At 60.6% G+C, this 27,686-nt stretch overlaps 1 protein-coding gene and 1 long non-coding RNA gene across 2 annotated transcripts; both read left to right on the forward strand.

The window, feature by feature from the left end:
- Window positions 1-1,274: 1,274 nt before the first annotated feature.
- COL7A1 (collagen type VII alpha 1 chain) lies at window positions 1,275-27,459 on the forward strand. Its single transcript, XM_064157072.1, has 105 exons — window positions 1,275-1,354; window positions 1,457-1,576; window positions 1,698-1,844; window positions 2,051-2,167; window positions 2,244-2,393; window positions 2,589-2,717; window positions 2,805-2,951; window positions 3,111-3,236; window positions 3,308-3,451; window positions 3,534-3,659; window positions 3,733-3,879; window positions 3,960-4,088; window positions 4,169-4,315; window positions 4,477-4,599; window positions 4,686-4,832; window positions 4,904-5,040; window positions 5,121-5,247; window positions 5,327-5,470; window positions 5,542-5,702; window positions 5,809-5,850; window positions 6,011-6,037; window positions 6,153-6,197; window positions 6,387-6,479; window positions 6,780-6,851; window positions 7,146-7,181; window positions 7,258-7,311; window positions 7,540-7,608; window positions 7,698-7,811; window positions 8,128-8,154; window positions 8,300-8,353; window positions 8,465-8,527; window positions 8,648-8,707; window positions 8,835-8,870; window positions 9,007-9,051; window positions 9,248-9,283; window positions 9,390-9,434; window positions 9,556-9,591; window positions 10,807-10,842; window positions 10,913-10,957; window positions 11,056-11,127; window positions 11,285-11,329; window positions 11,436-11,462; window positions 11,543-11,584; window positions 12,214-12,294; window positions 12,455-12,490; window positions 12,600-12,635; window positions 12,721-12,801; window positions 12,977-13,012; window positions 13,228-13,299; window positions 13,474-13,518; window positions 13,710-13,745; window positions 13,915-13,950; window positions 14,046-14,141; window positions 14,288-14,323; window positions 14,501-14,536; window positions 14,700-14,747; window positions 14,865-14,900; window positions 15,051-15,182; window positions 15,356-15,565; window positions 15,648-15,683; window positions 16,040-16,084; window positions 16,255-16,326; window positions 16,435-16,479; window positions 16,648-16,710; window positions 16,791-16,835; window positions 17,124-17,159; window positions 17,446-17,481; window positions 17,685-17,729; window positions 17,976-18,008; window positions 18,171-18,233; window positions 18,323-18,358; window positions 18,468-18,548; window positions 18,648-18,716; window positions 18,824-18,859; window positions 18,990-19,031; window positions 19,163-19,207; window positions 19,351-19,395; window positions 19,508-19,543; window positions 19,674-19,733; window positions 19,876-20,001; window positions 20,136-20,207; window positions 20,451-20,486; window positions 20,736-20,795; window positions 20,982-21,026; window positions 21,098-21,133; window positions 21,281-21,316; window positions 21,404-21,460; window positions 21,834-21,905; window positions 22,168-22,239; window positions 22,340-22,375; window positions 22,453-22,533; window positions 22,623-22,676; window positions 22,889-22,942; window positions 23,019-23,081; window positions 23,171-23,233; window positions 23,502-23,618; window positions 23,915-23,992; window positions 24,073-24,126; window positions 24,335-24,383; window positions 24,463-24,510; window positions 24,927-25,016; window positions 25,360-25,437; window positions 25,751-25,870; window positions 26,563-26,742; window positions 26,870-27,459. Exons 2-105 carry the CDS (start codon window positions 1,465-1,467, stop codon window positions 26,917-26,919), a joined length of 7,530 nt encoding a protein of 2,509 aa, XP_064013142.1. The 5' UTR covers window positions 1,275-1,354; window positions 1,457-1,464; the 3' UTR covers window positions 26,920-27,459.
- Window positions 9,670-10,664, forward strand: LOC135182547 (uncharacterized). The gene is made up of 6 exons (XR_010305240.1): window positions 9,670-9,698; window positions 9,781-9,813; window positions 9,989-10,060; window positions 10,157-10,216; window positions 10,343-10,378; window positions 10,583-10,664. It is a non-coding gene; the product is annotated as an uncharacterized LOC135182547 (long non-coding RNA).
- Window positions 27,460-27,686: the final 227 nt, after the last annotated feature.

The raw sequence follows: 27,686 nt of genomic DNA on the forward strand, positions 1-27,686 counted from the left end.
GGCCTGGCAGCCCAGCCCTGAGCTTCCACAAGGCTACAGCCTCAGCTATGCCGTGCAAGGTGAGGGGATGGTTCCTGTGAGGGTGTGGTCCTGTCTGGATGCCATCTGGATGTTCTGCTTTTGGACAGCCCTCATAGCAGGGGGTTTCATGGGAGGGTACATGCGTAGAGTGACGCAAGAAGTGGATGCTGAGCGTGCTGCAGGTGCGTGCATGCCTTGCCTTCACTGCTGGTGCCTGTGGCAGGCTGTGGGGCACGTGTGTGCACAGAGGCGTGGAGGCGGCGTGTGTGTTCCTGCACCCTGAGGCTCCAGTGCATAGGGCTTGAAACGTGGGTATGGGTGTGCATGAATGCTGGGGGCCCCACGCCTGTCCCTACCCAGGGTTGAGAGCTCAGGTATATGCATGCCCCCATGATCACTGAGGTGGGGGGATGTGAGTGGTAGACCTCAAACCCAGCTGAGCCCTGAACTAGAGCCAGCATGGGGAAGCCCCTCCCTGGCTTCAGACATCCTACAAATACCCCTTTCCTGGCTGCTGTTTCAGCCTCTCCCCACCCCTGGCACTGCCTGGAATCCCTGGGGCAGTGTCCTGGTCCATGGATGCCCCTTTACTGTTGGGCCCGGTGCATGCTGTGCTCTTATGCCCACCTACACCCCTCTGCCTACTCCTCAGGAGCAGCCCAGGGAGAGGAGAAAAGCCTGGGAGCCAACACGCAGTCGGCCATGCTGAGCAACCTGCGCCCCGACACTGAGTACGTGGTGACACTGCGACCCCGCTACACGCAGCAGCCTGCTGTCCCTGCTACTCTCACCGCCCGCACACGTAAGCAGACCTGGCTTGAGCTGGGCACATGGGTAAGTTCCCAGCCCCACCAGTGACCATGCCCCATGGAGACGAGGCTGCCTGGCCCATAGCTGCCTGGCAGGGATGGGGATGGGTATGCAGGTCACACTCTGAGCCCCACAAGGTGCTTCCAGAAGGGATGCAGCATGATCTTTCTCCCAGCTCCTACGTAGCCTTATGGAAGTGTTTTCACTGGAGCTTTCCCCAAGTAACACAAAAATGTCAATCAAAGGAGCACAGTTGTTGATTTTTTTGGTACATTCAAGTACTATACTCTGTGGCAAGAAAGCTCTGTTTCCACAAGGGTGAAGGAGTGCTAGGGGTGAGGCCACCTTTACAAGCATCAAATATTGGCTTCAGCTGCTCCAGGCAGCCTTAACCAGCAGAACGTATTTAAGGCATTAAGATGAAAGCATCTGAGCTCCAGTTTGCTAGAGCTGGGGTGCTCTGAGGCAGCCACCTGCACGTAAGCTGCACTTGGTGACCTCAGTGCAGTTTGGCACCCACAGGGTAGGGGTAAAGAGGCTTTCCCCATCCCTGACCAGATGGGTTTCCAGCTGCTCCCTGCCTCACTCTTGCCTGAGGGATGTGACAGACACCTCTCATCCTCAGGGCGTCTGATGGGTGTGCAGCACTTGGCTGTCCAAAATGTCTCGGCGCAGAGCATGCTGCTGGCCTGGCAGCCTGTCGGTGGTGCCACTGGCTACCGGCTCTCCTGGGCGACCCTCACAGGTAGATGCCTCTCCCAGAACTTGCTCTCCTTGTGCCGGTTACCCCAGGGAAGAAGGGTGGGCTGGGGGTGGTGTTACCCACTGCCTGGACTCCCAAGGGACTGCTGCGCTGGCTCTTGCAGGGCAGGACAGGCAGAGGGTGGATCTGGATGCTGGGAAGACATCACATCCACTGGAGGGGCTGCAGCCCAACACCAACTACATAGTGACTGTGACCCCACTTTTTGGACAGCTGGAGGGCCCCACAGCCACAGTACGGCAGAGGACAGGTAGGTGGTGGGTATGGGTGATGCCAGTCCATTGCTGGCCTCGAGCTCTGCTCCTGATGCTGTTGCTGCAAGATGGGGTGGGGTACCAGCTCCCATTACCTACACCATAATGCTTCTGCTCTGTGCAGAGGACTGGGAATATGCTGGGGTAAGTGACTGGTAGCAGAGTGGCATATGGTAGCCCAGCCAACAAGTCCTTCTTACAGAGGCAGCTGTGGAGCAGACGCTGCAGACCAACATCCTGGGCCCCACATCCATCCAGGTGATCTGGACTGGTGCCCGTGATGCCCGTGGCTACCGTCTGGAGTGGAAGAGAGACACAGGTGGGCTTGAGGTGCCTGGTCCCCTCCACAGACTCGGTTGTGCTGGCAGCCAGTGGTGACTCTCCCATCCCCACAGGACTGGAGCCCCCCAGGACAGTGTCACTCCCTAGCAGTGCCAACACCTACCAGTTGACAGGGCTGCAGCCAGGCACTGAGTACCGGATCACCCTTTACACGCTCTATGATGGCAGGGAAGTGGCCACCCCTGTTACCACCTTCCAGACAGGTGAGCAACACTGTGGTCCCCTGAAGCATGCCCCACTCTCCCAAGCCACTGAGACAGAATGTGGCATTGCTCAACACAGGGACCCCTTTGGCCACGAGAGTGCCCCAGCTCTGTGACTGTGACCCAAGGCGAGGATGGGGGCTGTGCCATCTAGGCTGTGTGGCTTCAGCCATACCTCAGCATGTCTGCTTGCAGGTGTGGAGGTGCCCGTGGGTACCGTGTCGAACCTGCGGCTCACTGAGGAGTCAGGCAGGCGGGTGCGGCTGGGCTGGACTGGTGTCCCTGGTGCCACTGAGTACAAAGTGGTGGTGCGCAACAACCAAGGTGAGTCTGTGGGCAGGGGCACAGGTAGCACTCAGGAGATGCCAGTCAGCTGGTGCTGAGTGTGTGTCACTGCTCTGCTCCTGGCAGACAGCACAGAGAGGACAAGGCGTGTCCCAGGCAGCCAGACTGGGCTGGAGCTGAGTGACCTCCGTGAGGGCATCACCTACGTGGTGCGTGTCTCGGCGCTGGCAGGCAGCCGAGAGGGCAGTGCTGCCACACTCACCATCCGCCTCAGTAAGTTCATGCTGGCATTTGGCACCGGGAGTCCCGGTACTGTGTTTCTCCCCCACTGGTATGTGTTGGTCCTCTGTTTCCTCACAAGCCCTCTGGGAACTGAGGTGGCTACAGGGCCCCTCTAGGCACCCTGAGGTGACACCACGTGGGGTGGTGCAGAGTATCCAGCAGTGGGCAGTGTCTCGGAGCTGCGAGTGACAGAGGCCAGTCCCAGCCAGCTGCGAGTCACCTGGCGAGGGCCGCCAGGTGCTGGAGGCTACCTGCTGACATGGCGAGGCAGTGATGGTAAGTGTGAGAACCGTAGGGTGCCATGGCAGTGATGCCTGGCCCCTTCCTAGCCCCACTATCTCTCCTAGGCCTGGAGCAGTCCCGCTTCCTCCCTGCTGACCCCACTGCTTTCACCATCGAGGGGCTGCGCGCAGGCGTCGTCTACACCATTGGCGTCTCAGCCATCGTGGATGGCCGTGAAAGCAGGCCTGTCACCACCACAGGGCAGACTGGTGAGGTGTCTCTGTGCCCATCTGTGCTGGTTAGAGCCACTTGCTGTGAGCTGGGGCCATAGTGACCATCTTGGTTTTGCAGCACCTGAGCAGGTGGGGACGGTGTCCCAGCTGGAGGTGCAAGAGTCCAGGAGCAATATTGCCCGCGTCACCTGGGTTGGTGTGCCAGGAGCCACTGCCTACCGCGTGGTCTGGAGCCGTACAGATGGTACCATGGGACGAGGACAGGGACAGGCTGTGAGGGCAGTGAGGTCAGGGGCTGACACTCTGGTCTTTGGCAGGAGGCTCAGAGAGCAGCCGTCGGGTTCCTGGCCACACTAGCTCCTTTGACATCCCTGACCTGGAGGGCGGTGTCTCCTACACTGTGAAGGTGACGGCTCTCATAGGCAACCGGGAGGGCAACCCTGTCTCCATCATCGTCACTACCCGTGAGTGCCGGAGCGGGAGGCAGCACCCTGGGATGGCCCTGAGCAACCCTGCCCCTAATACCTGCCCCTCTGCTTCACAGCGGAGGCAGCCCCGCTGCCCCCTGTCAGAAGCTTCCGTGTGACAGAGGCCTCTGAGCACCGTCTGCTCCTGGCCTGGGTGCCTGCAGCTGGCAGTGCTGGGTACCGCCTGGTTTGGCGCCTGGCTGAGGGTGAGTATGGCCAGCTGCCTTCCTGGCATCCCTGCTAGCCCCGGAGCTGCATCTCCTCACCCATTTCACCTCCCGTGCAGGAGGGCCTCAGCACAGCCAGCAGCTCCCAGCCACCACCAGCACCTATGACCTGGGGGGGCTGGAGCCGGGCAGGCGCTATCACATCAGCATCAGCAGCTTGGCTGGCAGCCGGCAGAGTGAGCCAGCCACCATTACTGCTGTCACTGGTAAGGGACTGCATGGGGCCATCAGAGCCCTGGAGTAGGGCTGAGGAATACAAAAAGGTTTGGTGGTCAAAGCCCTGGGTTGGGGAAGTGTGATGGGTGGAGGGCCAGGAGCAGAGTGAGGGCTGTCCCAGGGGGCCAGGACACCTTTTCTTCCTTCTCAGCAGCTGCCCCAGCCCGTGTTACCAACCTGCGTGTGACAGAGGTGCGGAGAGACTCAGTGACACTCGCCTGGACCTCTGTCCCTGGTGCCTCCAGCTACATCCTCTCTTGGAGCCCCCCCGCAGGTGGGATAGGCTGGTGACCCTGGGATGGGGAGCAGCATCCCCGTAGGGTCTTACTGATCCTCATAACTCTGTCTCCTGGGTGGCAGCTGGTGGGGAGACGAGGAGGACAGTGCCTGGTACTGCTAGCTCCCAGCAGGTTTCTGGGCTGCGCCTGGGCCAGAGCTACACCTTCACCCTCCGCCCGTTCCTGGGGAGCGTGCCAGGTGCCGAGACCTCGGTCAGCGAGCGCACAGGTACTGTGGGGACACTGCAGGCTGAGCTTGTCTCTGCTCCTGTGGCAACTTCACCCCTTCTGTGCTCACAGTCTGCAGGGATGCCCGTGGTGACATTGTCTTCCTGGTGCACGGCACCCGTGACAGTTCCTCTGGCGCTGATGCCATCCGCACCCTCCTTTCCAACACCGTGTCCTCCCTGGGGCGCCTGGGCCCTGAGGGCACACAGGTAGGATGCTGCCACATCAGTAGGGACGCCAGGGAGTGTGGGTGAGCAGTTGTGCCCACCGCTCCCCTGCACATTCACAGGTGGCTCTGGCCACATACAGCTACCGCAGCCTGCCCTGGCTATTCCTGAACCGCTCCAGCGACCTGCCTGCTGTGCTGGAGCAGATCCGTACCATGCGCTACGAGGAGCCCAGCGGCAATGCTATTGGTGAGGGACTGTGCTGGCAGCCAGGGCAGTGGCTGGTGGGACACCAGTGACCACCCTCTTTCTCTTTCTCCCTCCCCAGGAGCAGCCATAACCTTTGCCAGGACCTATCTGCTGAGCCCCAATGCAGGGCGCCGGCTCAATGTGCCAGCGGTGCTGGTGGTCCTGGCTGATGGCCCTTCAGGGGACGATGCCATCACTGCAGCCAGAGATGTTAAAGCTGGAGGTGAGGATGAACAGGGTCCCAGTAGGGTGTTCAGGGACTTCTGCAGTGTGCTGAGGGTGCTCTTCGTTCAGGGGTCCAGGTGCTAGCAGTGAGTTTGGAGGGGGCAGACCAGGAGCAGCTCCGGCGCATGGTCACTGGCGAGGACCCACGGTACATCTACCGTGGTGGCAGCACCCTGGCAGAGCTGGAGGGAGAGCTCACTGATGACCTCTGCACCATCATCTCCACCAGGGTAAGGGGCCAAGGTGCCCTAGGGGGTTTTGGAAGAGGAGCAGCTCTGTGGGCACCAAAAGCTTCTCCTACCCCTGAGTTCACAAAGGCTTCTCTTGCTTTGCCAGCCAGAGCCAATGCCGAAGCCCTGCACTGTGCAGTGCCCCAGGGTGAGCATCCCCACACCATGCCATACTGTACCATGCCATGCTGTGCCACAGTGACTCAGCATGGATCAGGGACACCCCCAGCTTGCCAATGGCAGCAGCGCAGCGGGGAGCCAAGCATGGAGATACAGCCCCTAAAACGCTTTCCTCTGTCCTCTTTCAGGGTGAGAAGGGAGAACGCGGTGAGGCAGTGAGTGCTTCGGTGTCGTCCTCCCCCATCTGGTGGCTCACGGAGGGGCTGCATCCCCCAAGCCATTCTGATGCCATCCCACAGGGGATGCTCATTGCTGGCTTTGTCTCCGTAGGGACCACAAGGACGAGCAGGGCCACCAGGCCTCCCTGGAGAGCCGGTAATATCCTGACTAGCGGGTAATGGGGGGCAGCTCCCTGACAGGAGGCAGTGACATGATCCTTCTGTTCCCTTGTCCCTTTATTCTGCTGGTAGGTGGGTGTGGGGCAAGGGACCTGTCCAGCTGCAAGCATGGACCAGGAACATCCCTTGGCCAACACCTAGCCCATCCTCTCCACTGTCCCTCCAGGGCCGTCATGGGCCACCTGGCCCTCCAGGACCCCCGGGGCCACGGACTGTGCCAGAAGATACCATCGAGCGTCCAGGCAAGAAGGGGGATAGGGTGAGTATCTTTGACCTCTCACCCAGGCACCCCAGTGCTCTGGGGCACAATAACCTGGCTGCATGGATCCTCTCTTCCCTTCCTTCTCTTGCTTGCCCATGCTGGAGGGGGTATGCTCCTGGAGAGCCCCAGTCCAGCCCCACACTGCTCCCTCATACTCCAGCTCAGTATGAACAGAAAAGGCATCCTAGAAATCAGCTCTGCCACAGAGCTATCCTGGGTTCCTGGTGCTGGGACCAGCACTGCCTGGGGCTCTGGGGCAGGGTTCTGGCAGTGCCAGGATGCTCCTCTCTTCTGCAGGGATTCCCTGGAGCTGATGGGACACCAGGAAGCCCTGGCCGCCCTGGGAATCCTGGATCACCTGGCCAACCAGTGAGTGGAGGTGTTCTTTGGGTTTGCTTCTTGGTGTGCTCTTCCCATCACCCTGCTCCCTGAGCAGATTTCTGCCTACCCTTGCCCTGTGCCAGGATGTCTCTGTATCTGGCAAGGTCCTTGCTGTCTCCTTTTTGTGTCCCAGGCCAAGTGTACTGGGCAGGGCCTGTCTGTCCTTGCTGTGGCTGGAGCCCCTGTTGTGTCTCGTCCTGTGGCATCCCATTCATCCCATTCTGTCTTTGCTTCCCTGCCTGGGAGTGACACACATTCACTTCCTGAGCTGTTGTTTTCCAGGGCACCCAAGGCATCCCTGGACCCCGAGGAGATCCTGTAAGCATGGCCCCATCCCTCCCCAGCCCTGCTTCCTCTCTTCACCCCACCTCTCATTCTCCTCTTTCCTTCCCAGGGCCCACGGGGGCCAACAGGGCTTTCTGGCCCGAAGGGGGAGAAAGGAGAGCCGGTAGGTAGTGGGCACAAGGCTGCCCCATGCACTACCTGGGGAGTGATGGGACCCTGATGGGCACATCTCAGCCCCTGTCATCTCCTGGTACTTGGTGTCTTGATGACCCCAGGATCCCCCTGTTTCCCTGATAGGCTGCTGGCCTTGTGGGAGTTTGGCCTCTATCCTGCACTGGGAACACAATGTGGCAGATGTGGACACTGATTTTTCCTCCCTTTCCTCATTCAGGGGGAGCCTGGTGTGATCAGGGATGGAGGACAGGGGCTGCCAGGCCGGAAAGGAGAGCCAGGAACAGTGGTAGGGATGGCAGTGGAGATGCCAAGGGATCCCTGCCAGTACCCCTGGTCCATGCCACAGCCCCAGCTAATGGAGCATCTTCTCTGCAGGGCAGCCCTGGCCCCCCCGGGAGCCCGGGCCCAAGGGGACCATTTGGTGATCCAGGTCCCCCTGGTCCACTTGGACCCATGGGGCCACCAGGACCTCCAGGAGAGTTTGTGAAGGTACATCCCTGCTGATGCTGCATGATGATAGCTGGGGGGATGTGTGGACAGTCAGATGGAGGAGCTGCCAGCAGCTCGAAGCTGCTCCCAGGCGCATTCCTGTTGGTCCCATTTGTGGGCTCTGTTCCCCACCAGCTGTGCCTGCACACACATACATGTGCAGGAGCTGGTGCTGGGCAGTGTGGGCAGAGGAGCATGGTATGCACCTGCCTGCATACTATGGATGATGGGCTGCCCAACATGTCCCTGTTCTGTTGGAGGGGGACATGGGAAGAGCCCAGACCTGCCCTTACTTGCTTTTTTTATTCCCTCCTAGGGAGAGAAAGGTGACCGAGGAGAAAGGGTGAGTGGCTGCATTTCCTTGGCTTCTCTGCCCTCTTGGACAGAGGGCCCCATGGGTACCTGAGGGCACTCCAGTTCTCTCAGGCTACTGGGATGGATTGAGCCTCCTGGAGCCATCACACAGGACTTGACCCCTGTCTCTGCAGGGCCCCCCTGGACTGGTGGATGGGGCAGCACCTCGAGGGGAGCCTGGCCTCCCGGTGAGTCCAACCCCCGGGTCAGTGGGGATGGCCAAGGGGAGCAGTGCCACCATTGTCACATGTCCCTGGAGCTGGGCTGTGTCATGGGGACTGAGCTGTGCTCTCTTGCAGGGCCTGCCTGGGGACCCTGGGCCTCGAGGACCTGCTGGACCCCCTGGCCTCAAAGGAGAGAAGGTAAGAAGTAGGGGGATGGTCCATGCTGAGGGCAGACCCTCCACTGCTCTGCAGATACCTATTCCCATCTCGTGGACATCCCTGTCTCATGAGCATGGCTGTCACCTTCTCAACGTGCAGGGTGATGGAGCAGAAGGCTTCCCAGGGCTGCCTGGACGCCCTGGGGACCCAGGAGACCGGGTGAGTTCTCGGAGAGGGCTGGTGGAAAGCTGAGCCCCAGGGGCACTCCAGAGGGCTCCTCCTCTCATCATCCTGGGCATTTGCCCTGCCAGGCTGGAGGTCACATCTTCTCCATCCCCCTTTGCAGGGCCCACGGGGACCACCAGGGGAGCAGGGCAGGAAGGTGAGTGGTGTGGGGACCAAAGGGCTGCTCTTGGCTTGCACTTGGTGGGGGGAAAAGAGGTCTGGGTGCCACAGAGGGATATGTGCCATCCCCTGTGGGTCTTGCTGCTGCTGACTCTGTCTTCCTCCTGTGCCAGGGAGACCGTGGGGCACCAGGTGACCTGGGAGATATGGGCGAGAAGGTGAGATGGCACCAGAGCAGGACCGTTCCAACTGGCAGTGCTGGCAGAGCCTGGTGGCCCTGTGGTAGCTGTGACCAGGGGTTACTGTCAGAATGCAGCAGTTTTGGATGAGCTTTGGTGCCAAGGCCCAAAGGATTTTGGGGCAGAACACAGTATGGCATGAAGGAAGGCTTTCTGAAACCCTTCCCTCCTGCAGGGGGACCGTGGCATGCCAGGCCCGGAGGGGCAGAAGGTAGGTGGGCTGTGGTGGCTGCTGTCATGCCAGGGTAATGCCTACCCTGCCCTGGCACAGGGTGGGAGAATTCCCCTGACATCTTCCTCTTCCTCCTCCACTCTAGGGTGAGGCAGGAGTCCCAGGGCGCCCAGGACCATCAGGCAGAGAGGTGAGTTGAGGCAGTGGCCACAGTGCTGTAGACCTGGCACCCTGGGAGTGGTGGGGCTGCCATGTCCCAGGTGTGCCTCCCCAGGCACTGCCACCCCCTGCCATCTCTTCTCTTGCCACAGGGAGCTCCAGGACCAGCTGGGCCCCGAGGGGAGAAGGTGAGGGCAAACTGGGGCCCCAACAGGGTGAAAGGGAACTCCTGGGGAAGGGACTGGCAATGATATCCATCTCTCCGCAGGGCGACCCAGGACCACCTGGCAAGCCAGTAAGTGATGCTGCCTGGCAAGCCCAGCCCCAGGACAGGGAGCTGTGGGCAGCATGCAGCATGGTCTCTGCTTCTCTATTAGGCTCCCAGTGTGGCCGGTGTTGGAGGAGAGAAGGTAACCCTGCCTTGGCTGTGCTCCCCAGCCCTGTGCTGGCACTTCCTGGGCATGATCATGGGCTGAGGAGGACTGCACAGCTGGGCATCGACCTGAGCAGATGCCTGTCTGCACCTGCAGTTGGGGACACGGGGGTGGTTTGAGTGGGCTGGTAATGCCATTTTGTCTGCTCCAGGGTGACAGAGGCTTCCCAGGACCAGAAGGACCTCCTGGCCCCAAGGGTGATATGGGAGATAAAGGTGCCCGTGTGAGTACTGCCTGGAGATGGGAGGAACAAGGGCACAGCCCCTCTGGGCTCATGGTGCCTGTGCCCTAGCTCCAAGCTGCATCTTTTCACATCTAGGGTGCCCCTGGTCTGAGCATCCCAGGACCAGCTGGCCCCAAAGGCGAGCAGGGTGATCGGGTGAGTCTGCATGCACCCCAGGGCCTGGCAGGGCTCCTGTCCTAGGGGCACCAGCACATGGCCCTGGTCCCTTCTTCGGCTCAGCTCTACCCCCGTGCCCAGTGACACATTCTCTCCACCAACCAGGGCATCGCTGGCCTCACGGGCAGGAGTGGCCCAAAGGTAATGTCTCTGCAGGAGGCATTGCCCCCTGTCCTGTCCATCCATCTGTCCATCTGCTGGGCTCTGGAGGGGCTGTCCCTGCAGGCCATGCCACAGCACTGTTCCAAGGAGTGGGGAGTGCCATGCTGAGCCTCTTTGATCTCTGGCAGCCCCTGCGCCCTCCCAACGCTTCTCTGACGCCTTGCCCCTTCCCTCCCTGCCTAGGGTGACCCAGGGGAGCCAGGAGAGAAGGGCGAGCCAGGCCGAGCAGGCATCCCAGGACAGACTGGGCTGCGTGGCAAGGAGGTAGTGTGGAACAAGGGGGTGGGAGAAGCAGGCTCCATGGGGCACCGTGGCCCTAGAGAGCCGAGGGGCTCGTGAGGAGCAGGGGGTTGCCAGTGACTTGTGCTTTTCTCCCCCTGACTGGTGTCTGCTGACCTGCACTGCAGGGGGAGCATGGAGAGAAGGGTGATGAAGGCACTCCGGTAAGTAAGGACCCCCCAGGACCACTGGTTCCTTCCCTACTGCCCCCATTCACCTCCTCTCTCCCCAAAGGGTGAAGCAGGTCTGCCTGGCAAACCTGGAGACAGGGGCCCACGGGTAAGTTTGGGGCTGGTGGGTACCCTAGTGTAGGTCAGATGCTCAGTGGCCTTGGGGTGGCTCCTACTAATGCATACCCTCCCTCTGCCTCCATCCAGGGCCTCCCTGGCTACCGTGGTCCCCCTGGGGAGAAAGGTGACCCAGGGGACCCAGGTCTTGAAGGCAGGAATGTAAGTGCCACCTGATGTGTACCCACCATCCTGTGGGCACTGACCACTCCAGACCCCCATTTCCCCACACCCACACTTCCTCTAGGGGTACCTCCACCCTATGAGCTCCTAAGTCCCCCATTCCCTCCTCTCCTCACCCTGTCCCTCTCTCCCACAGGGCAGCCCTGGAGCACCAGGGAGCAAGGGCGACCGTGGGGAGCCGGTGAGTGATGCAAGGCCATGTGCCTGAACCCCTCCCCTGAGTGAGCCCTTCTCTCCCTGAGGCCTCACCAGCTCCTCTTAACCCTCTTCCCTTTCCCTTCTTTCAGGGGCCTCCTGGACCTCCAGGACGAACTGTAAGCTCTGCCCCCAAACCTCTCCCTGCCCATAGGCTGATGCCAGTCTCTTGCTCTGACAGTCCTTCTCTGCCCCACAGGCTGACATAGGGCTCGGAGGAGCAGGGGAGAAGGGTGAGAAGGTAACAAGTGGATCCCCCGGAGTGCTGGTGATGGGATGTCATCCCATACGAGGCTCTGTCTGTGTGCTGGAGTCTTGGTGCACGAAGCTCTCCCTGTCCAAAACAGCCTCTGTTACGTGGAGCTGGCACACCGCACCTGAGCCATGCGGGAGCAGGGGCACATGGGCTTATGCTTCTGCCCGTGGCGGAGGGAAGGGTGCCAGGGCAGGAGATCCCTGCAGGGCAGAGATCCTCCAAGGAGCCAGCACACTCGAGGCTCCCCAGCTCTGCAGGGGTCCCAGAGCAGTCCCCCACACGCCGGTGTTCTGTTTCTGGGAGCCGGCTCGGGCAGTTCTGGCCGCGGGCTGTGCTCTCTGCTGGATGAGGTCCCCAGCTGTGACTCAGCTGGCTCCTGGCTCAGCAGCCGGTGCTCTTTGCCTTTCTTCTGCAAACTCTGGCCACCTGGAAGCTCTGCTGAGCCCAGCAACCCTTTTTTTTCCCAGCTTGTGGCTCTATTTTGAAAGCTTTGCCTCTTATCCCACTCTTAAAGCACAGAGAACAAGCAGAGATGCCCAGCGTGGCACCTCATGACAGGTGTTCATGCCGACAACAGAGCAGGACCCTCTAACCACCATGTCCTTCCTTGGCAGGGGGACCCTGGGGACCCTGGTGAGGATGGTGCAAAGGGTGCCCGGGGCGATGCTGGCTCCCCTGGTGTGCCTGGAGAGAGGGTAGGTGCCAGGTCTCTGCTGAGAGAGCAGTGGGACAGCAAGGTGGATGATGTTGTGTAGCACAGTTGGGGATCCTGGTGTGCAGGGGGTGGTGGGTCAGCATCCAGGATGCCCTCCTTGCCCCCCATTCTCCACTGCTGAGTCTGTTTTTCTCTTACAGGGTGTGGAGGGCCCCCGTGGGCCCCCTGGTGCACGGGTGAGTGCCCCCTTGCCCCCTTCCTCACGAGAGGCTGAGCAAGGGGTCCATGACCTGCTTGGCTCCCGTTCAGGGAGGACAATGCTTACTCCTTTTGTCACCCCCGCAGGGCGACCCAGGTGACCGAGGACTGCCAGGAGAGAAGGTGAGGGGGCTGGGGGCTGGAGGCTGCCGTGCAGCACCACCATCCTTTCCCATAGCTCCAGCTCTCTGTTTCTGTTCTCTTGCAGGGGGACCGTGGCCCACCAGGGCTGGATGGCCGCAATGGGCTGGAAGGCAAACCTGGGCACCCAGGCCCCACCGGGCTGCGGGTGAGTGTGGCCCAGGGTAGAGGGGCTGCAGAGAGCAGGGGGCTGCAGGATGAAGGGGCGACAGGGTGGGGGTGAACCACCTCCCTGGACCTCTTCTCCTCCAAACTGGGGATGCTGCTGGGGGGACTGTGGCTGACCAGCCATGTCCCTGCCTTCAACACCTCCTTATCTGCAGGGGGACCCGGGGAAGCAAGGGGACCCTGGCCGAGATGTAAGTACCTCCAGAGAGGGCAGGTCTGGGTTGTGCCTCCCACTGAGACACCATGCTTGAAGGGACCAGTGTCCTGGTCCTGTCTCATGCTCCTGGTCTGGGGCAGTGTGGTGGGGACTGCCCCCTGTACCCAGCAGGCTGTCATCATCCTGGTCACAGTCTGGAGGCTGGTGTTCCCCCCCACCCTGTGCTCCCCACATCTCCTTTCCCTGCAGGGACTGCCTGGGCTGCGTGGGGAGCAGGGACTGCCTGGCCCCATTGGCCCTGTGGGACCACCTGGCATCCCGGTGAGTACCAGCTGTCCTGCACCCTGGGGACACAGCCTACCCCATGTGCTCGGCACCCAGTGCCAGCAGGTTGTTCTGTTGAGGTTCACCCTGTGCCCAGCTCTGGGGATCCCAGCTGCTGGTGCTGGGGGGAGCACAGGGTGGGGCTCTCTCACTGCTGCTGCTTCCTCTCAGGGCAAACCAGGCGATGATGGCAAACCCGGCCTCAACGGCAAGAATGTGAGTAGGGGCAGTGGGCTTGACTGAGGCTTGCTCGGGGGTGCTGAGGGTCAGTGATCCCACTACAACATAGAGGCGAGGTGGGGATGTGGCAAAAAAACCCTGCCCTGAGCCACAGCCCTGCTGCCTGTCCTCATCCCACACGGTGCCCATGCCAGAGCGGTTGAGTTGGGTGTTGCCTGTGTCCCCAGGGAGAAGATGGCACACCAGGAGAAGATGGCAGAAAGGTAAATAGCCAAGTCCTGGGTGGTGCTTGCATGGTGCCCACATGGTCCCTGTATGATGCCTGCATGATCTACATACCTCTGCTGGCTTCCCCCTGCCTGGGCTCAGGAACATTATTTTGGGGTATTTAGATGGGGCAGCAACCCTCTAACTTCTTTCTCTCCTGGCTAGGGTGACAAAGGTGACACAGGACCCCCTGGCAGAGAGGTGAGGAGCATGATGATGGGAGTGCTGGGTACATACCCCCACCAGAAACAGACCTGGGCACCCAGGTCCTGGGGGTGACACAGCTTTCTTGGTAGGGCCCCAGTGGTGCCAAAGGCGAGCAGGGGGACAGAGGTGTGCCAGGGCCCCTTGGCCCCCCTGGCATCCCAGGGCAGGTCGGTCCCCCAGGCCAGGTGCGTACTCCTTGAGTCCATGGCTCTACCCAGCCCCCAGAGCCCATGCTGCTGTGGGGTGGGCAGGACCCCTGACCATGCCTCTCTTGGGGCACTGCCCCATGTCCAAGGGTGTTGGGTGCTGTTGTCACCTCTGTGTCTTTCAGGGCTTGCCAGGTGTCCGTGGGGTGCCTGGACCAAAGGTAGGTATGCTCCTGCCCCTGAAGCCTCTAAGGCAAAGGCCTAGGGAACCCTGTGCCAGAGGGGACAAGTCCTTGGTGGGACCTTTTGCCCTGAGGCTGGCAGGGCTGGACCCTGACGCTGGAGACAGCACTGGGCAGCTTGGCTCTGCATCTCTTGATGCCTTTTCTGTGTTTCAGGGGGACCCAGGGGAGCCTGGACTGCAAGGAGAGCCGGTGAGTACCTGACACACTGCCTGATGAGCTGCAAGCACCTCAGGGTGGTGGTCCAGGTAGCACTAGCAGTGTTAACTCTGAAACCTATTGAGGGAAGTATCAGTACTGCTCATCTACTGCACCTCTGTACATCTTTTCATTCCCTCTTGCTCTGCAAACCTAGGGGCGACCTGGCAACCCTGGAGCACGTGGAGACCCTGGGACTTCAGTGGTGAGTCCCTCCTGACCTGCTGGACTTGGATGACAGCCCTGGGGTATGGAGAACCCTCTACAACCCCCGTGGTGGAAGCAGGCCAACACTCACTTCTTTTTGATATCTCTATTGCAGAACATTGAACGTAGCCTGGAAGCACTTGGCATCAAGGTATGTAGTCTCCAGCTGTTGAGCTGAGGGAGGAGAGATACAGGAGATGTTGGGAAAACCAAGTGACAATGGATGGCTTGGCAGGGCCATAGAGTGCCAGTGTGGCTGGGGAGCATGACCTCTGAGCAGTGGCTCTTTCCTCCCTCCTAGATTTCATCCCTGAAGGAGCTCACGGGTGCATATGATGGGAGCTCGGACTCGTTCGTGCCACTGTCTGAACGGCTGCGGGGCCAGAAGGGCAGCCGGGGAGAGCCGGGGGAGAGAGGCCCTCCAGGTCGAGAGGTGAGTGGAGCTGGGCTCAATGCCATGCCCGGACGTGCTGCCTCACTCTCCCCTGGCCCCCTGCTTCAGTTGGCTGAGGGGACGTTCAGCCAGCTCAGCCCTGGGGTGCTTGGGGAGGACTGACAGTCCCTGGCACAGGGCTGGCTCTGGAAGCATGGCTTTATGTTTTGCAGGGCTCCTTAGGCTTTCCTGGTGAGCGAGGACCCAAAGGTGACAAAGGAGAACTGGGTGCCCCTGGCCCCCAGGGCCCTATGGGACGTGCTGTGGGCGAGCGGGGTCCTGAGGGGCCACCCGGGCAGCCAGGGGAGCCTGGCAAGCCAGGCATCCCAGGGGTGCCAGGCCGTGCTGGGGAGCTTGGGGAGGCTGGCAGGCCTGGTGAGAAAGTGAGTATGTGCAGGGGCATGGTGTGACCTGGTCCAGGGGCTTGGGGACAGCCCTGTGATGGGCACTGTGTTGTTTTTCCAGGGTGACCGAGGCGAGAAGGGTGACCGTGGTGAACAGGTGAGCTGGGATCGGGGCGCAGTTCTCACCCTCCCCTAGTCAAAGTCTACCCTCTTTTAGTTAAGATTCAGAGTAGGTACAAGCAAGGCATTTTTTACACTGAGGGTGATCAAACACTGGCACCGGTTGCCCAGAGAAGTGGTAGAGAAACGATGCCTGGAAACGGTCAAGGTCAGGCTGGATGAGGCTCTGAGCAAGGTGCTCTAGTGGAAGATGTCCCTGCTGGCTGGAGGGCTGGGTGGATTAGGTGACCTTTAATGGTCCCCTCCAACACAAAACATTATTATTAGTCTGAGGTTCTACGATCTGTTCTCTGCTGTCCTTTTGATGCTCAACCTATTTTTTCCCCTCCCCAGGGCAGAGATGGCTTGCCTGGTCCCCCTGGGCCCCCAGGGCCCAAGGTAGGTGATGGCTGCTACTGGGTACTGTCCCCAAGGGGTGCCAGCCTGCACTTCCCGTGATGAATGATCACATCCAGTCCCCTAACACAGGGGCTTGGGGGGGGCTGTGCCACTCAGAGGACCTTCCTATGGTCCCCTGGGTGGCAGTCCTGATTATGCCCTGCCCACAGGCAGACGTGGCAGAGGGCAGCCTGATGGGGTTCCCAGGAGAGCGTGGCCCTGCTGGACTCAAGGGAGCGAAGGTTAGCTAAGGGCGACAATGTGATGAGCTGAGGCTGTGGATGGTGGTGGGGCAGGTGTCCTCAGGGGACAGGTGGGGGCTGATGGCATCTGTTTTCTCCCTGGCACAGGGTGAGCCAGGAGCCGATGGCGAGAGGGGACCCAAAGGAGATAAGGTCTGCGGTTGTAAGTCTCCTGCTGCCGGTGTGGCAGCCAGACGGAGCAAAGTCCTGGGCAGGGTCACTGCTGGGGGCACCCCTCCTTGGGTGTTTTCAGGCCCTGGAGGGGAACAGGAAGGTCTCTGCCTGTCCTACGACCCAGTGTCTGTCCTGTCCCCACTGCAGGGCGATGGTGGCTCACGGGGAGAACGAGGGGAGCCTGGAGAGAAGGGCAGGGATGGTGCCCCAGTGAGTACTACAGTCCCCCCACCTTGTGCTGGTCCCAGACCCCAGCCTGGCACTAACCTCTTCTCTGTCTCTTGCTCCAGGGCCTCCCGGGTGAGAGAGGGCTGGCTGGCCCCGAGGGGAAGCCGGTGAGTGGGGACACGGTGGGGGGGTGCAGGCTGGGATGTGGGGCAGGTCCTGCAGTTCCACACTAGCTGCTGCCCACACCAATGGGAACATTCATGTCTTGTTTACCTCCCTTTCCCACCAGCACCGATCCCACAGGGCTCTATGGGGCTCCCTGCTCCCCTCCCCATAGGCACCCTGAGTTGGGTACCACACACCAGAAATGGGGATCATCCCCTGGGGGGGCAGGCAGGACTGCTTTGAGGTAGAAGGTTCCCACTGACCCCCGTCTCTGATGTGGTTCTTTGCAGGGCTTGCCAGGCTTCCCCGGTGTGCTGGGACGCCCGGTAGGTGTCTGTGTCCTCCCTCTAACGTCACTGTGCCCTGCTGGCTCAACGTGCAGCTGGGGGCTTCTAGCCACGGGTGCTGGTGAAGCCATGGGGGCCACCCTGCTGCCCTGATGGGTGTTTCACCCCAGGCATCTTGCCAAAGTCCGGCCAGGCTTGTCCTCACTTGGTATAGATGCTTACCAGAGCCACTGGCACTGCCTGGGTCTTCCCTCTTGGGGGACAGCCCATGCACCCAGTGGGAAAAACCCACCCCTGCAGTGACCCCATCTCTTCCTCTCCTTAGGGCAGCCAGGGAGACCCAGGACCTCCAGGACCTCCAGTAAGGAGCTACCCTGTGTTACATGTGGGGGACTGTCACGCAAAGGAGACATTTGCCTTGGCTGACATCCCACTTGCATGACAACCCCCTCAGGGAGCAGGAGTGGGGTGGCAATGCTGAAACTGCACTGCCTCACTGCCCCCTCTTTAAGCTGTGCCATCAGCAAGCACTACCCTGATATAACGTCCCTTTGTCCCTCGCAGGGCAGCACTGGACCACCAGGGACCCAGGGACCAGCTGGGACCAAGGTATGGCATCAGCATTGCCACATCCAACCTGGCAGAGGAAAGCAGTAACTTGCCAGATTTGGGGACTGGTGGGAGGATCACATCTGGGGACATTTTGGGATGAAGGAAAGGACATTTCAGTCTGGGTCTCCTCTTGGATCCAGGCAGCACTAGGGAACAGTCCCATGGTGAGCACAGGGATGTGGCTGTGACCATGGTGGCCAGTAGGTCAGAATGGAGGGACTGACACAGTCATTCTCTTCACAGGGTGAGCCAGGGGAGCCTGGCTCTGGTGTCCGGGTAAGCACCTGCATCCCCCACCCCAGCGCTCTCTTGCCGCACTCAAAGCCACCCCACCCCATCAAAACTGGCCAGCCCTGCTGCTATGCACTTCCTTCAGGGGCAGCCTAGGTCCCATCTGTGCCAGTTGTTCCCTCTCTAATGTGATTCTTCCCACTGCAGGGTTTGCCTGGTCCCCAGGGTAGCATGGGGCTGCCTGGCCCCACCGGCCCCCCTGGTCCAGGGGTAGGTATCCACAGCCCTCTCCAACCTGCTTTCTGACTGTTCCTGGTGCCCCAGCTGCCGCTTGATTTCTACTCATGCCTCTCTCGTAGGGTCCACCGGGTGTCCCAGGGCTGCCAGGACAAGTGGTGAGTGTGTCATCCCTGTCCTGCCCAGTGGCCATCAGTGTGGGTGCTCAGCGCTGCTGGAGGCAGGGCTGCAGGATCCCTGTGCCAGCTCCTCTCTTACTGCCTGCAGGGGGAGAGCGGGAAGCCCGGCGTGCCAGGAAGGGATGGTGTGCCAGGGAAGGATGGTGAGGCTGGGATGCCTGGAAAGATGGTATGTTGCTGCTCACCCCATCCTGTTCCAGTAGGGTCCCCATGGGGCTCAGCCTGGGGTATCTGCTACTGAGGCTGAGCGCTGTGCTGCTTGTGCCAGGGTATGCCAGGACCTTCAGGCCCTGCAGGTCCCAAGGGAGAGCCAGGGGATGTCGGAGCCCCAGGGCAGGTAAGTCCAGAGCTGCTGGGAACTTCCCCACCATTCCCACACTGGGATAAGAGGGAGCATTCCTATGCAGCTCTGCTCACCTGTGGCCTCTCTTCCCTGTGCTCCAGGCCATTGCTGGCCCTCCTGGTGCCAAAGGTGAGAAGGTAAGGAGACAGGGTATAAAGCACGGCAACCTCCACCTCTGAGTGCTGCCAAAGTCCTCAGAGCAGGCAGGGGTCTGCAGGGTGTTAGTGCCTGCTGTGGGCACCCCTGAGCACCTGTGTGTCCCTGCAGGGTGAGCCAGCACTGCTGAAGGATCTGCTGCTGGGAGAACCTGTGAGTTTGCCCCACTAACCTTGTCCCCTCCTCATTAACCTCATCCCTCCTGCCACTACCACCCCACCTTCTCGGGGGTGAGCCAGCCCTGTGGCCACCCTGCTTCCCTAACGTTACTCTCCTCCTGCTAGGGCTCCAAGGGTGAGCGAGGCTTGCCCGGCCCCAAGGGTGAGAAGGTGAGCATTGCCCTGGGAGGCTGGTGGGGAGGGAGCCATGGGGCTCTCCAGCCGCCTGCCCATGGCAGGAGGGTGTCTGGCTGCAGGTATTCTCCTTTCACCTTGTCTCCCAACCCCGATTTTTGCTTTTTTTTCCCTGTCAGGGAGAGCCAGGAGGATTTGGAGAGCCAGGGGATCCTGGGGAAGATGTGAGTAGGAGGACCAGGGCATTAGTGCTGGGGGCAACAGGTGCTGTCAAGTGGGACCTATGCCCCTGCCACTCATCACACAGCCCTTGCTGGTGGCTTGGTGTCTTCACAGGGAGCCAAGGGGTCCTCTGGAGCCAAAGGAGAGAAAGTAAGTGTCTATGAGTCCCAGGCAGTGGGGTGCTTCCCAGCCCTGTGGGGCAAATCTGACTGGCATATTGCCCTCAGCAAACCTGTGTCCGTCAGCCAGGGGACACAGTGTGTGCTCTGCCACCACACAGGGATCACCAGGTGTCGGTGTGCAGGGACCTCCAGGACAGGACGGGCCTCCAGGCTTGAAGGTAAGCCCCGCTTCCATCCATGTCACCCTGGCTGTCACTGTGCCCCTGACGCCCAGGTGCTGCCCTGGCTCAGCCAGACATGGAAGAAGCATGCTCCTGAAGGCTGCTTCTCTGGGCCACATCTTTTAACTCTCTGCTGCAGGGTGACATTGGCTTGCCAGGACCACCTGGACCTCCAGGTTTAGCAGGCATTGCTGGGACACCAGGACAGCCGGGCCTGAGAGGAGATAATGGGCAGCCTGGCCCACCAGGTGCCCCAGGAGAGAGGGTAAAGGCTATACCTCTGCTCAACCTCTGTGGTCTGGGTGGCTCTGGACTCTCAGACAGTGCCAGACTGTTCTCTTGCAAATCCCACTGGCTCTTAGCCATGGCCCCTGCCTGCTCACAATGTTTCTCTTCCAGGGGATGATTGGCTTTCCAGGGAGAGATGGCACCTCTGGACCACCAGGACCTGCAGGGCCCCCTGGGCCAGCTGTGAGTAAGGGGCTTCAGTGCCACAGCATCACTGGCAGTGCAGGCTCTGCCCTGGCTCTCTCACCAGCTTGAACAGTGTGATGGGAACCTACCCTGCACCTCTCGACCCTATCCTCTCAGGCTGGGAGTTGCCAGGGGCTCTGGCACAAGGCAGAAGCTACTGTGAGAGCCCCAGGGATGGTTGTGAAGCACATGGTACTGCCTTCCTCCTGTGGTTCATTCATCCCTTTCCTTTTTCCTTAGGGCATACAAGGGGCCTCTGGCCTGAAGGGTGACAAGGTAGGATAGGGGCAGCAATACAGCAGGAAGCATGTGGGGGTCATGCCTTTGAGGGGTGTCTCTACTGCAGCCATCCATGAGGGACACTGAAACCACTCTGGATGATGGCACATAGGAGCCTGCTCTGTGTGGGGCACTTAGGGTGGTGGTGGGTCTGTGGAATGTCCCCTGGCATAGGAGCAACAAGGCATGGCTGAGAGGAGCAGTAGGCAACAAGGACAGGGGTAAGCTCTTGCCTTACCCTTGCAGGGTGCCCCTGGGGCTGGGCTGCCTGGAGCCAGAGGTGAGCGTGGAGACCCAGGGCCACGGGTAGGTACCACACACTCCCTCTGCATCCTCAGCACAGCCACCCTTGCCTCTACCACCAGGAATGGACAATTCCAGCATGCCTGCCCTAAGGGCAGAGGGAGCCAGCGCCGTGCCGGCCCCACACAGGGACCTGCACACTGCAGGGGCTCCCATCCCAGAGTCCTTTCTCACAACCCTTTCTTGCAGGGTGAAGATGGGCGCCCAGGACGAGAAGGAGATCGAGGGCCAGCTGTAAGTAGCCCCCACCCCCAGCTGCACCCCCAGCCAGACTCCTCCCTGACCACCATTCTTGTCTCCCACAGGGCTTGCCTGGGAACCGTGGGGAGCGTGGGGACAAGGTAAGGGACCCTGCAGGCTGGAGATCCAGGGTGGGTGAATAATGCACCCCCACAGGCTGGAGTCCCTGGAGATCGGGTGCTCAGGGAGGTGTTTCCTGCTCCCTGCTGTGCACCTTGCAGTGTCTCACCATTTCCCCTTCCTCTTAGGGAGATGTTGGGGCCCCAGGGCCCAAAGGAGACAAGGTGAGTCCCGGGGGCAGGGCCCAGTGGGAGGGAGGGCAGCAGCACTGCCCCCCCTCCTCATACACCCCCCCCCATCTTTGGTTGCAGGGCGATACCGTGGTGGTGGAGGGGCCTGCGGGAGCACGAGGCAGCAAGGGAGAGCCGGTAAGAGACCCTGCCTGCCCCACTCTGCACTGTCCCTTTTGCTCTGATGGGCAGGGGCTGTGCTGTGCATCCCCTTCCCCAGGGCCCTGCATGCCCTGCTTCTGGCATAAGGAAGCCCAAGAGGTTTGATCCTGCATCCCCTCTCCTGAGTGGCACAGGACAGCCCCTCACACACCTCTGCCTGCCAGGAGAGCTGGCAGTGCTTCCTGCAGCTGAAGGACCCTCATTCACACAGCACATCATGTCCTGTCCTGTCCTTAGGCCACTCTACAGACTCGTGTCCCTGCTCCGGGGCATCTGTGCTCCCCACCCAGTCTGTTCATCTGAACATCTCCCTGTCCCCTGACTCCCTCCTGTGTTCCCTTCTCCGCAGGGTGAGCGTGGCCTGAAGGGCATGGAAGGGGACAAGGGCGACAAGGGGGAGCAAGGCATGCCTGGAGAGAAGGTACAGGGCCTGGGGGGGTTCTGTGGAGCTGGAATCTGCTGAGTTTGGGGACTATGGAGGGTTGAAGAGGGGGCAGTTGACAGAGGGACCTGGGCATGGTGGCATCCCTGCACCCCACGTGTTGTTGCTTGTGGGCACTGTGGCACAGTATTTGACACCGTGGCAAGGGGAGTTGTCAGAGCTGGGCTTGGAGACCACCATGGCCATGCTGTAGTCAGACATCCCCCTCGTGTCCTGTGTCCATCTGCATTTCTGTTTGCAGGGGGTGAGGGGTGAGCAAGGCGAGAAGGGCTCCACAGGCTTCCCTGGGGCACGTGGCCCTGGTGGGCAGAAGGTAAAGAGCTGGACACCTCTTACCACTGGCGGGGTGCTGGGGGCGTGCTGGGGGTATTATCCCCCTTGCTTGACCTAACTGATGCCTTTGCCTTCCGCAGGGAGAGGCTGGAGTGTCAGGAGAGCCTGGGGAGCCGGTGAGGAGCCAAGTCCACCGGTACCACTCCACCACGGGGCAGGAATGCATCCCCTTCACACTGTGTGTCTTCCGCAGGGCCAGCCCGGCCGTGACGGGGTCCCCGGAGCCCGAGGAGAGAAGGGGGACGTAGGACCTCTGGGCATGCGTGGTCCCAAGGTGAGTCGGTCCCTCTGCCCACCAGTGCTCTTCAGGCCAGCACTTGTGCCAGCTCGGCAGGGCTCTGACTCCCCTCCTTGTCCTCACAGGGTGACCGGGGCATGAAAGGCGCCTGTGGCCTCGATGGGGACAAGGGCGAGAAGGTGAGTGGGTGCCCACTGGGTGCTGCAGAGCCCTGATGGTGCCTGGAGGCTCGCGGCCCCTTGGATCCCCTCTGCCAGCCTGCGGGGGCAGGGAGATGGCTGAGGCTAGAGCTCAGCCCTGCAGCCAGGGCACGGCATCTCTGCCTGTAGCTCTGGGGTGAGCACTGAGGAAGGCAGGACTGACCACGCTGCCTCTCTCCTGCCTGCTGTAGGGAGAGCCAGGGATCCCGGGGCGCGCAGGGCTGCCGGGGAGGAAAGGCGAGCCGGTAAGCACCACGTGGATGCGGAGGAGGGTCGGGGATGTGCAGCTGGTGACTGATAGACATCTGCTTTGTTCCCCAGGGAGAGCTGGGTCTGTCGGGACCACCGGGCATCCCCGGGAAGGAGGGGCTCATGGGACCCAAGGTAGGTCAGGGCAGTGTCGGGAAAAGCTGTGCTAGCACTAAAGCCCTTTGGCTGCCTGTCCCCTGCTGCCTGCTCCTTCCTCTTTGCAGGGTGACCGGGGATTCGACGGGCAGCAGGGAGCCAAAGGAGACCAGGGGGAGAAAGGAGACCGGGTGAGCAGGCATTGCACCACCTTTACCAGCATCCAGCCTCAATTCAGAGCACATTGGAGCCTTCTGCTCACAGAACAGCCACACAGCACTGCTCTAAATGATGTTGCTAAACTAAAAGTGGCAACAAATGTCTGCTCTACAAGAAGGCATCAGTGGTGGTGCTTTGGGGATGCCCAGCTGTGTGACTGGAAAATACTTACGGTGGCTGCTGTGGGCAAGGGCCTCCAACACCCCTAACCTGACCCTTTGCTCTCCTACTCTCCTGCAGGGTGCCCCAGGCATTGTAGGTGGCCCTGGTCCACGGGGCATTGATGGTGCTCCTGGTCCCCCTGGACCTCCAGGAAGTGTTGGCCCCCGAGGTCCTGAGGGCATACAGGGCCAGAAGGTGAGTCCTTACCATAAATGGGCCTGTCCCTGGAGTGGACAAAGATTTGGTGGCATCAGGAGCCATGTTCCAGTTCTGTCCCTGCACTTTTTGCTCACTGGCTTTGAGGTCCTCCTTTGTGTCTCCCTGCCCAAGGAACGGAGCTTGGGATCTTGCTTGTTCTGGGGCTCAGCTGCTCCATCCTGCCCCAGAAGTCTGCAGGGTGAGGGGCTGGGTAAAGCAGTACATCCATGGCCCTGAGGTGAGCAGAGAGCTGCAGAGCCACCAGCCAGATAACAAGAACTTATCCTTTGTAGGGGGAGAGAGGCCCCCCTGGGCAGTCGGTGCCAGGGCCCCGCGGTGTGCCTGGCATTCCGGGTGAGAGAGGAGAGCAGGTGAGTGAGCAGGTGCCTGGCCCTGAGTAGACAAGCCCCAGTCAAGGACAGCCTCCCACTTCCCCTCTGCTTGTTCCTAGGGCAGTCCTGGCACCCAGGGGTTCCGTGGGGAGAAAGGGGAGCCGGGCATGAGGGTAAGGATCTGGGAGGAGCTGGCACAGGCTCCTAGCATTCAGGTCACCAGGGTGCGATGGAGCCCTGGTCCCATCCCATCCTGAGGGAGGAGCTTCCCTCATCTCCGGGCTCTGCTCTGGCACACGGGCCTGAGGAAAGGGTTTTTCTTCCTAATTGCACTGTCTCCTGTTGCACTTTGGGTCCTTCGTCCCTCTTCATGCCTGGCAGGAGGAGGAGATCCGTGCCTTTGTCAGGCAGGAGATGAGCCAGCACTGTGGTGAGCATTCCCTACTGGAGCTCTGGGACCGGGGGTCTGGCCCTGCTGCCTCTGATCCCTTATCCCTTCTCTCCTGCAGCCTGTGGAGGCCATTTCCCACGGCGTCTGGATTCACGTGAGCACTCAGGTTGCAGCTTTCCCTTCCTACCACCCTGCCCTGCGCGTGTGGCATTGAAGGGGTCCAGGCACCCAGGCGTGCCGCTGGTTTGTGTGGGCTGGAGGCAGCTGGATTGCTCCTGGACCCCTCAGTCAGGGCCAGCATCAGCATGAGAACTGTGCCCATGGAGAAGGGATGGTGCATGCAGAAGTGATGGTGAAGGAGAGATCCCCAGAGCTGCTGACTTGAGTTGGTGCTAATGGGGTCTAGGTGCTTGCAGGGTCTGCCAATCAAGTAGGGACCATGTGAACTGCAGCACGTCCATGGCTGGTTGCTGGAGCTGGGGCAGGCAGGCTTGCAGGTCCCAGGATGGCTGGAAGGGAGGGTGGGCTGGAGGGACAGGGGCAAAGCCTGGACTGAGATGAAGTGGATGCTTTCTTTCCAAGGAGGCTGGGGGGCTCAGGCCAGGAGTAGCCTCCCCTCTATCCAGGGAGGAGGAAGAATCGTCCGCCAGGAGAAGCAGCATGGCCAGACAGGTGATGAAGAGCTTGGAGGATATAGATCTGGCCCCGTGGGCATGTGTGCCTCTCCCCTCCCTATGCTGATTGTGTTCCCTATCCCATCCTGCTGGGCTCACAGTAGGCACTATCTCACTGGACAGCAGCTCCTCCCGCTTGTGCCACCTTTGGGAACCCCTGGCAGACCTCATCTGCAGTGCAGCAGAGGAGGTCCTCATCCCTGGCCACGTACCCCAGCAGGCTGCAGCAGTGCTGGGCTGCTCCCCACCTGCTAGAGATGGCTTCCACATGGGAGGCATGGGATGAAGCCCTGGATCCCATTGCCTCCTCCCTCACGTCTTGGCTATGTCCTTTCTTGCAGGGCTCTTCCCCGCTCATCCTTTCCCCACTGGCAGTGCAGTCCCCGTGCTGAAGTTGTCACATGCTGAGGAAGAGGAGGGTGAGTGTCAAGTGTCATCTCTATGCTTTCAGTTCCCATTCCTCCTTTTCACCTGCTCCGCATGTGGAGACATTTGTGTCCTTGTCTTCAGTTTTCAGACACTGAGGCATAATCCATCAGTCCCAGGGGGGTTAACGAAAGAATGAGAAGAGCAGAGGGCAGCAGGGAGTGTGTGCACGAGTGTGAGCTGTGTGCTTGCAGCATCCATGGGGGTGTGCTGTGTGCCTGTGGGCAGGGGCTGTGGCTGGGGGCAGCAGGACAGAGGGGGTGGTGCGGGAGGCAAAGGCTGCTCACGTCCAGTGCTGTCTCTCAGGACAGGACATGCAGGTCATGCTTAACACCGATGACCTAGACTATGACAGTGAGTACGATGAGGAGGAGGACTATGATGAGGGTCTGGAGATGGAGCACTTGGAGCAGCCTGCAATGGGTGGTGAGCTTCACTGCACCTTCCTTTGCAGAGGATGGAGCCACTCGGTGTGGCCACAGGGCTACCTGGGCTTTGCTGGGGTGACATTTCCACATCTCTACCTGGCAGTGGGTCCCTGTGCCCTCTGGCTGGGAGGATTTGAGATTTGCAGCCCTCTGTCACCCAGGTGGGTGGTGTGTTCCCCATCACAGTGCTGTGCACACCTCACACTCTGGACCCCTACTGAAGCCTTCACCAGAAGTGATGGGTGGTGTGCTGGGCTGGTAGGACCTGCTGCCTTTATGGCAGGCTTCTTGTACTACTGGGCCATGGGCTGTAGGAGGGCATCCTAAAAGCCCCAGAAGAGCAGGGAAGGCCTGGTGGTGGCAGCAGCAGTATGTGGAGTGTCCCTTCAGTACCCTTCCAAGGGATGCTGTAGCTGTTGTGTCCCTGTGCCCACCTCTCTTCCAGCTCTATCTCCAGTCTTTCCTGGGAGAGGGCTTGCCTAGAGGGGCATCTCCTGCCCCAGCTCCCAGCGCTTGGGTATGGCACAGAGATGTTCCCTCCAGCCAAATCATGCCCGCGCTCAGCAGGGAGCCTTCCCCCGCCTATGCCTTTCATGAGGTTTCTCCTCTGACGAGGGGGTTAGGTTGCCCCCACCAGTGGCAGGCTGCTGGCTCCTGCCTGCCCTCACCATCACAGCTTGCCCCCTGCAGCTGAGCCCTGCGGCCTGCCACTGGACGAGGGGGACTGCCAGCGCTACACACTGCGGTGGTACTACAACCAAAGAGTCACCGAGTGCCGGCCCTTCGTCTACAGCGGCTGCCAGGGCAACCTCAACCGCTTCGACAGCAAGGAGGAGTGTGAGCTGCGCTGTGGGCAGCGCCCAGGGGCAGGTAGGCATGGCCGCTGGCACCAGCAATGCCAGCAGCATTTCCGCCCAGCGCTGCAGGCTTGGCCAGTGCAGAGCCAGGGGGACAATGCTGGTCCTCTGCCCTCACACCACCTCGCTTCTCTCCACAGGTGCCCATGTCACGGCCAGTGGCAAGGTGGGAGCGCAGCCAAAGGTGTAGGCATGGGCAGTGTCTCAGCAGGCAGTGCTGCTCAGCAGCTCGGCCCAGCAGTTGCCCTGGCCGGGGCTGGGCTGCCCGCAGTGTCAGAGGCCACATGCCCACCAGCCCCCAGAAGGAACCTGGTGCTATTTCTAACATGTCTTTTTGCTGCTCATGGGGTTTTCCTTTCGTATTAGTTTTATTGCCCATTAAGGTGAAATGTCAAACAGGAAACTATCCCCAAGGCTCTTAATCCATTTTCCCACCTGGAGTTTTCCTGGGCTGTTCCCAGTTTGATTTTTAACTTATTTGTTGCAATGGGATGATGTTTGGCCCCATGCCCCATCTCTGGCAGCCCAGAAGTGGAGCTGGGACTTGCCAGGGTTGGCTCCCCTCATAGAACATTCTCATACCCTTCCCTGCCCCTAACCCTCCCTTGTTCCCTTTCTCCTCTGGGGCACACTGCCTGTGTTCCTGGACAAGGTAGTGCCTCCATACGCAGCATCCTTCACCCCCATCCTGCAAACAGCTCCATCTGAATAAATTTCACCCTAACCACAACTGGGGCCCAGTTCCCATTTTGTGGCTGCTACGGTTTGGCAAAGACCTGATGGGGAGACTTGAGGCTTTCTCTGTGCTCTGCCCTTTATCTCACATGCCTGCCAGCAGCACATATATCTTTAATCCAGGGGGGCTCACCTGCAGCCTCCAGCCTGTCTAGGAAACCCTGAGGATGGTGCTATGTTAGAGGAGGTTCCTGCTTACCTACGCTCACCCTCACAGCCTTT

Source organism: Pogoniulus pusillus, chromosome 16, assembly GCF_015220805.1.
Source record: "Pogoniulus pusillus isolate bPogPus1 chromosome 16, bPogPus1.pri, whole genome shotgun sequence".
In the NCBI taxonomy this organism is placed as follows: domain Eukaryota; kingdom Metazoa; phylum Chordata; class Aves; order Piciformes; family Lybiidae; genus Pogoniulus; species Pogoniulus pusillus.

Coding starts and splice junctions, on each gene's coding strand:
- COL7A1 (XM_064157072.1), top strand. CDS start 1,465: ATGGGTGTGCAGCACTTGGCTGTCCAAAATGTCTCGGCGCAGAGCATG. Junction 12,636..12,720: donor GAGGACTGCCAGGAGAGAAG/GTGAGGGGGCTG, acceptor GTTCTCTTGCAG/GGGGACCGTGGCCCACCAGG. Junction 18,717..18,823: donor ATGTCGGAGCCCCAGGGCAG/GTAAGTCCAGAG, acceptor CCTGTGCTCCAG/GCCATTGCTGGCCCTCCTGG.